Source organism: Clinocottus analis, unplaced genomic scaffold, assembly GCF_023055335.1.
Source record: "Clinocottus analis isolate CAN_PGR_092001 unplaced genomic scaffold, fCliAna1.0.p SCAF_4, whole genome shotgun sequence".
Classification (NCBI taxonomy): Eukaryota; Metazoa; Chordata; class Actinopteri; order Perciformes; family Cottidae; genus Clinocottus; species Clinocottus analis.
The window spans coordinates 2,475,495-2,483,606 of NW_027176153.1; the positions used below are offsets into that span (position 1 = coordinate 2,475,495).

Here is an 8,112-nt window from a genome sequence, read left to right on the forward strand (position 1 = left end):
ATGGCTTCTCCCCTCTCCACGATGAAATTTTGGAAGCCGGGTGAGTACGATTCAATAAAGAATAATTTAGACATTTAAAAGGTATTTCTTTTGTTCCGGCTAATGTCGCGTGACGTTCCGCTGCCGTTGCAGTTTGGGCCGGTCCCGGTTCGGTTGTTTGGTTGCGTTCACGGCCGCTGCGTGATCTCCGCTTGCTGCGGGGAAACGTCAACGTTCGCGCTGCGGAATACGAAAATAAAACGCAGGGCACTAAAAATAAAACTAAAAGTACGACAATTGCGGCGTGACTGCACGCGAGCTGAAATACTTTAACTTTTATCGGTTAGACTGGCTGCGTTTTCAGGGCATTTGCGCTAAAATTCTTTAAAATCCTCTCAACCTTGCTCACATCTTAAATAAAACATCCCCCCCTCCTCACCATCTGTTCCGCCCCAGGGTCTGAGGCTCCGGGGATCTCAGAGGAGCGGGAGCTCAACACGGAGACCACCGGCTCGCCCGTCATCTTCAACCCGCACACAGCCCTCTCCATCGAGAAGCAGCGGCAGAAGCTCCCCGTTTTCAAGGTTTCCCCGCCGCCCCTGAACGCAGCATCGAAGTGTCTGTTTGAACGGCTGTCTTGTTTTTTTTATCTGACACTTTATTGTGTCGTTGTTTTTTTGTTTGTTTAATTGCGTCCTATTCAGCACAGAAACAACATCTTGTACTTGGTGGAGAGCTTCCAGACGGTCATCATCATCGGAGAGACGGGATGCGGGAAGACCACGCAGCTCCCGCAGGTCAGCGCGGTTTAAACGTCACGCAACATCGTGCTGCTCAACTGTGTCAAACGCGTTTATTATGTGCATAAGCTGAACATTATTCTCTATTATTTCTGCTATTATTAGTGCTACTGCTGCTCCCATCCTTGTGTGTGTTGTTCATCACATACAGATTGACTATCTTGTAGTTTTAGCATGTTGTCCATTCAGATTTCTTACAGTTTAAAACGTTATTTGGGGCTTGGGACTGAGTCCCAGGACAGAAGGTGTTGTACTTTATTCACACATTTAGTTGAGGGGTTTATATCTTTAGATTGTAAGGTGTAGATTTGTAAATAAAGGTGACACAAATGCAGTTTAATGCAATTTTAAAAAGGGAGAAATTCCCCTTCCAAAGTCACCTGGATCCCAAAAAACACATTTCTGCAGTGGACTGACGGCCTTGACGTGGCTTCACCTCCTCAGAGGTTTCGCGTGACCTTGCATTGATGCTTAGTGGCTGCTTTTTTCTGTCTCTTTTCAGCAAGGTTTGGTTTATGCAAAGTCTGCTGTTCTGCAACATCGGCGTCTCTCTCTCTCTGACGCTCCTTAATTATTTTTATCTTCTGAAACCCGACTCCTCTCAGTACCTGCTGGAGGCCGGCTGGGCGACGGAGGGGAAGGTCATCGGAGTGACGCAGCCCCGACGCGTAGCCGCCATCTCTGTAAGACGTCTGCTGGTGTTGAAAAATGGAGAAAAAAAAAATGTAGCTCACGCTGAAGGACACCCGCCAAAACCTCTTCATCCTCCTTTTCTGTGCTCGTAGGTAGCTAACCGCGTGGCGGAGGAGCGCGGGGCTCTGGTGGGACACGAGGTGGGCTACACCATCCGGTTCGACGACTGCTCCGACCCCCACGCCACGAGGATCAAGGTGTGTGTGTGCGTGTATATATATATATATATATATATATATATATATATATATATATATATATATATATATATATATATATATATATATATATATATATATTTTCACCCAAGATGTTTAAAGTACAGGGTTCTTTTGGTCTTGGAAGAGTCATGGAGTCCTTGAAGAAAAAATAAAATCCCCAAAAGTGTAGTAAAAGTCCTGTAAATGTGTTATATTCATGTGTTCATGATGTTAATTTACACTGAGTTTGAAATAATGAATCTGCTTTCAAAAGAAAGAGGCTCAAAATATCAGCAGCATACATACAGGCATCTATATAAATGTTTATTCTTTTAATAAAACTATTGTCTCTCATTCATTTGAGTCATTTAAGGTTTACTGTATGCTTTGAATCCTCATTGTTAGTTTAAATACTACATTTTATCACTTTTTACTGTTTACACACAGATTTCACACAATGTTTGTTCATAGAAATTTTGGTTTAAAGTCATAAAGTTTGATTTTAAGTCATGAAATTTGGTTTAAAGTCATGTAACTTCATTGGTCGGTCGGTGTGTGAACCCTTGAGGTCTTCTTCTGTGTCCGTGTGCTCCAGTTCCTCACAGATGGCATGTTGGTGCGGGAGATGATGGCCGATCCTCTTTTGAAGAAATACAGGTACGCGCTTGGCGGCCATCTTTACGTGTCCCGTTGTTTATAAAGTAAAAGTTAACGCTGGATCTTCTCTCGTCGCAGAGGAAAACACAAAGCGGTCAACAGCAGAGTGACGACTCTGTCCGTCTGGTCTTCTGTAAGCAGTGTAGCGTGGTGGAGTTAGCGAGCTAGCTGGCTAGTTAGCGTGCTAGCAAAGCGTCGTAGTGATGATGTATTTCTGTCGTCATCACACTGGGGCCCTCCCATAAAAACACAATGTGGTTTATCTATTGGATTTGGGGTTATTGCTGGACATAATGTCATTTATTTTATCTTCACAAATATGTAAATGATGTCTGAAGTGTAAAGTAAGAAGCTAACGTTAGCCAATAGAGGAGCTCCACCACGGTCACATGACTTCACGTCCAGTGAGCTGAAGCTGGACTCGTGTCCTTGTGAGGACGCTCAGTTGTCTCCTTTAGACTCTTTAAGATCCACTAGAGAGGCGTTCACTGACTTGTTTTAAATATCAGATCTAAATGTTATTCTTATTCTTATTTAAGGCGTCTCACTGAAAACACTTAAGAACAACAACCCACTGACTGGAAGACGAGGGAACTCGACCTCGATGGTTATTGGACTTGTCAACGTGTTGTTTGTGATCACAGCTGGGTTCTCTGTCTGTAACACTCATGTTGTTGTTGTTGTTGTTGTTGTTGTCATCAGTGTGTTGATGCTGGATGAAGCTCATGAGAGAACCCTGTACACCGACATCGCCATCGGCCTTCTCAAGAAGGTATTTACAAGAATGAAACTTTGCTTCTTCTTGTTCTTTTTCTTGTTGTTCTTGTTTTTCTTTTGTTGTTATTGTTCTCCTTGTTGTTCTTATTGTTCTCCTTGTTGTTCTCCTTTTTGTTGTTCTAATTTTCTTGTTCTCCTTGATCATTTTCTTGTTGTTGTTCTTGTTGTTGTTCTCATTGTTCTTGTTATTCTTCTTGTTTTCTTTGTTCTCATTGTTCTTCTCTTCCTTGTTCTTCACCTTGTTCTTGCTGTTCTTGTTCTTATTATTCTCTTGTCATCCTTCTTCTTCTTCTTCTTCTTCTTCTTCTTCTTCTCCTTCTTCTTCTTCTACAGATTCAGAAAAAGCGGCGTGACCTGAGGCTGATCGTGGCGTCGGCCACGCTGGATGCCAAGGTGAGCTCTGAGATGAGCGGATGCGTTTTGATGAGTTGAGCGCAGAGGGAACAAAGCGTCCGGGGGTCGGAGCCCCGGCCTCCTGACATCGGCAGTACTCTGATGAGAGGAGCGACACAATGAGGCCGCGGCGAGTCAGCGAACCGCCGTCTCTCACGGAAAAAAACATGTCCACATGCAGATAATTTAGCTGCGCTGCAGCAGGAAGCTGCACGCGTCAGAGGTTCTGCAGAACGTCGTGAAAACAGCAGTAAATATGAATATCACACACGTGCAATGCAGACATGACTCATACATGTTCTTTCCCACCTTTCGCCTGAAGAAATTCCACGACTTCTTCAACCTGAACGAGTCCGGCGACCCGAACAAGGACACGTGTGGGATCCTGACCGTGGAGGGACGCACCTTCCCCGTGGACGTCTTCTACACCGTCAGGTAGCCGCCGCCGCCGAACGGCGCCCGCCCGAGGACACGTATGATATGTTGTGTCACATTTGTTCTGTGTGGCGTGTGTGTGTGTGTGTGTGTGTGTGTGTGTGTGTGTGTGTTGTTGTTGTTCCTCAGTCCCGTCCCGGACTACGTGAAGGCCACGGTGGAGACGGTGCTGAAGATCCACGAGACGGAGGACGACGGAGACGTGTTGGCGTTCCTCACGGGGCAGGTGTGTGTGTGTGTGTGTGTGTGTGTGTGTGTGCGTGTGAGCGAGCGAGCGTGTGTGTGAGCGTGTGTGTGTGTGTGTGTGTGAGCGTGTGTGTGTGTGAGTGAGAGAGAGCGTGTGTTTGTGTGTTTTTGCGCACGTGTATGTGCACATGTGCTAGTGTGTGTGCATATATATGTGTGTGTCTGTGTGTGTGTGTGTGTGTGTGCATATAGGTGTGTGTGTGTGTGTGTGTGTGTGTGTATATGTGCGTGTGTGCATATGTATGTATGTATGTGTGTGCGTGTGTGTGTGTGTGCATATAGGTGTGTGTGTGTGTTGATGGACTGATTCAGGTTGTAATGTAGATTGTTTATCATCACATCATCTGTTTTCTTTGCAAATTGCAACACGTCTCTTCTTCATCGTCTTCATGTCTTGGTCCCTTCATGACTTACTCCTCCCCCTCAGGAGGAGGTGGAGAAGGTGGTGTCGCTCCTGCAGGAGCAGGCCCGCTCTCTGTCGCGCTACGGCATGAAGAAACACCTGAGGATCCTCCCCATGTACTCCGGGCTGCCGTTCGCCGAGCAGATGAAGGTGTTTGAGAGGACGCCGCCGGCTGTTCGCAAGGTGCGCTGCTCGTTTGGCATCCGACTAATGGCAAAAAAACAGATGGATCTGTGATTTAATTTCACTACTTTTCATCCCGCTTCATATGCTGAGACGGTTTCAAAAGTCTATACCGGCTGATATACACAAAAAGATTAAGATCAAGACAATTAGTTGACATGAACATCGATATTAATCTTTATTTATACAGCACATTTCATGCAGACTATGTAGCTCAAAGTGCTGTATATTGAATAAATACATGCATTTTGTACTAGAGATAAACATTGAAAAACATATTCCAGATAAATACATAAGCACATTGACATTAGTCCTCATGAAACACTATGAATAGTAAATTAGTGTAACTTGTGTCGCTCCTTCCTGTCTGCGTCTTCCAGGTCGTCGTGGCCACGAACATCGCAGAGACCTCCATCACCATCAACGGGGTCGTGTTCGTCATCGACTGTGCGTTCGTGAAGCTGCGGGCGTACAACCCTCGCACCGCCATCGAGTCGCTGGTGGTGACGCCCATCTCCAAGGCCTCGGCCAGCCAGAGGGCCGGGAGAGCCGGACGGAACCGGCCCGGGAAATGCTTCAGACTGTACACGGGTGAGAGAGAGAGAGACAGGGGGGGGAGGGGAGGGAGGAGAGAGAGGAGAGAGAGGGAGAGAGACGTACTAGTGTCATAAAATGAAAACAATAAGAATACGACTACCTATAAGCGCGATGTGTTCAGGGTTGTCCGTCTTGTCCAGTCTGCTCCTCTGGTTGTATAGAAGTCTATGCTTCATGTGTTGAAGCTGCATTCTCTCTCCTGACCACCAGGGGGCGACTCCTCTGGTTGTATAGAAGTCTATGATTCATGTGTTAAAGCTGCATTCTCTCTCCTGACCACCAGGGGGCGACTCCTCTGGTTGTATAGAAGTCTATGATTCATGTGTTAAAGCTGCATTCTCTCTCCTGACCACCAGGGGGCGACTCCTCTGGTTGTACAGAAGTCTATGCTTCATGTGTTAAAGCTGCATTCTCTCTCCTGACCACTAGGGGGCGACTCCTCTGGTTGTATAGAAGTCTATGCTTCATGTGTTAATGCTGCATTCTCTCTCCTGACCACCAGGGGGCGACTCCTCTAGTTGTACAGAAGTCTATGCTTCATGTGTTAAAGCTGCATTCTCTCTCCTGACCACCAGGGGGCGACTCCTCTGGTTGTACAGAAGTCTATGCTTCATGTGTTAAAGCTGCATTCTCTCTCCTGACCGCCAGGGGGCGACTCCTCTGGTTGTATAGAAGTCTATGCTTCATGTGTTAAAGCTGCATTCTCTCTCCTGACCACCAGGGGGCGACTCCTCTAGTTGTATAGAAGTCTATGCTTCATGTGTTAAAGCTGCATTCTCTCTCCTGACCACCAGGGGGCGACTCCTCTGGTTGTACAGAAGTCTATGCTTCATGTGTTAAAGCTGCATTCTCTCTCCTGACCGCCAGGGGGCGACTCCTCTGGTTGTATAGAAGTCTATGCTTCATGTGTTAAAGCTGCATTCTCTCTCCTGACCACCAGGGGGCGACTCCTCTGGTTGTATAGAAGTCTATGCTTCATGTGTTAAAGCTGCACTCTCTCTCCTGACCACCAGGGGGCGACTCCCCTGGTTGTATAGAAGTCTGTGCTTCATGTGTTAAAGCTGCATTCTCTCTCCTGACCACCAGGGGGCGACTCCTCTGGTTGTATAGAAGTCTATGCTTCATGTGTTAAAGCTGCATTCTCTCTCCTGACCACCAGGGGCGACTCCTCTGGTTGTATAGAAGTCTATATAAGTGACTCTACTTCTCTCTTGATGTATTCCCTCAGTAAACATTGTAAACATGAGTTTATGTCTCAATCTCTAGTTTCAAGTCTTCTTCTATACAGCATAATGTTCATTTAGTAAATTATGGTCATTTAGAGTCAAACAGATGTAGCTTTGTTTCCTCCTCCCTCCGTGTTTCTCATGGCTCGTGTTCCTCTCCTCAGAGGAGGACTTCGAGAAGCTTCCGGCCTCGACCGTGCCAGAGATGCAGCGCACCAACTTGGCGCCCGTCATCCTGCAGCTGAAGGCGCTGGGCATCGACAACGTGCTGCGCTTCAGCTTCCTCTCTGTGAGTAGCGACGCGTTCACCCGCCGGCGAGGGAATCCTACTTTTACATTTTAATTAGCGAGAATGGCTCCTCTGTGTGTGTGTGTGTGTGTGTGTGTGTGTGTGTGTGTGTGTGTGTGTGTGTGTGTGTGTGTGTGTGTGTGTGTGGAAACCATCAAATTAATTTGTGTTTGTGCTTAAAAAGACAACAATACTTACTAAGTACGCCACAATGTTTCATTTAATTCAGTCTTTCAGAGTTGTTGTTGGACTCAACACGCGTTTCTTCTCTTTCTTTGCAGCCTCCTCCTGCTCAGACGATGGTTCAGGCTCTTGAGCTGCTCTACGCTCTGGGAGGTGAGCAGCAGCGTGGTGCATTCAATGTCTGCGTTCCCGTAGCTCTACTTTTTGCTGTAACTTTGAGCACCTTCAAAATAAAAGGCCTCTTATCCAAAACATGGGAAACGACACAGATTTAAGCGTAAAAAAAAGGTTATTTCCAGGCCTGGAAAAGTCATTGAATAAAAAAAAAGTGTAGTAAAAGTCTTGTAAATGTGTTATATTCATGTGTTCATGACGTTCATGTACACCGAGTTTGAAATAATGAATCTGCTTACATACATACATACAGGCATCTATAAAAGGTTATTTTAAGGTTTACTGTATGTTTTGAATCCTCATTGTTAGTGTAAATACTACATGATCACGTTTTACTGTTTACACACACATTTCACACAATGTTTCCTAATTGAAATCTGGTTTAAAGTCATGGAAATCCATTGGTCAGAATGTGTGTGAACCCTGTTAAGGCAAGTAAAAAAACAACCAAGGCCAGCTGGGCTTCTTCCTTTCTGGAGCACAAACTGTGTTAGGAGTTGTCCTCCAACCGGACGACTCGACTGCAGGGATCCTCATCCGGTCTGGTTTCCGTCCCGCAGGCCTGGACCACTACGGCCGCCTGACCGACCCCATGGGCGCGCGCATGGCCGAGTTCCCGCTCAGCCCCATGTTCGCCAAGATGCTCCTGGAGTCGGGGAGCGTCGGCTGCTCCAAAGAGATCGTCACCATCGCGGCGATGATGCAGATTCAGAACATATTCGTCGTGCCGCCCAATCAGAAGAAAGCTGCCGTAAGTGTGCACGGGACACAAAAAAGAAGCTTTTTTTTTTTGGGGTGTGGCAAAAATGCTTTGTCGGCATAACGATTATCCTTTTTCTTTTTGTTGTTGTTGCTATCTCACCCTGCAGGCCCGCGA

The 8,112-nt window shown here is 46.3% G+C and overlaps 1 protein-coding gene across 1 annotated transcript in view; it reads left to right on the top strand.

The window, feature by feature from the left end:
* The window catches only part of dhx35 (DEAH-box helicase 35), an 11,558-nt gene continuing 3,446 nt past the window's right edge, over window positions 1–8,112 (top strand). Inside the window, exons 1-16 of the mRNA XM_068596903.1 lie at window positions 1–40; window positions 436–563; window positions 684–776; window positions 1,385–1,462; window positions 1,565–1,669; window positions 2,268–2,329; window positions 3,032–3,101; window positions 3,440–3,499; window positions 3,822–3,934; window positions 4,064–4,160; window positions 4,608–4,766; window positions 5,147–5,357; window positions 6,754–6,878; window positions 7,160–7,214; window positions 7,796–7,986; window positions 8,105–8,112. The exon at window positions 8,105–8,112 is cut by the window's right edge and continues 70 nt beyond it. Of these exons, the coding sequence (XP_068453004.1) occupies window positions 1–40; window positions 436–563; window positions 684–776; window positions 1,385–1,462; window positions 1,565–1,669; window positions 2,268–2,329; window positions 3,032–3,101; window positions 3,440–3,499; window positions 3,822–3,934; window positions 4,064–4,160; window positions 4,608–4,766; window positions 5,147–5,357; window positions 6,754–6,878; window positions 7,160–7,214; window positions 7,796–7,986; window positions 8,105–8,112 (1,595 nt within the window). The remainder of the gene's footprint in view (window positions 41–435; window positions 564–683; window positions 777–1,384; window positions 1,463–1,564; window positions 1,670–2,267; window positions 2,330–3,031; window positions 3,102–3,439; window positions 3,500–3,821; window positions 3,935–4,063; window positions 4,161–4,607; window positions 4,767–5,146; window positions 5,358–6,753; window positions 6,879–7,159; window positions 7,215–7,795; window positions 7,987–8,104) is intronic.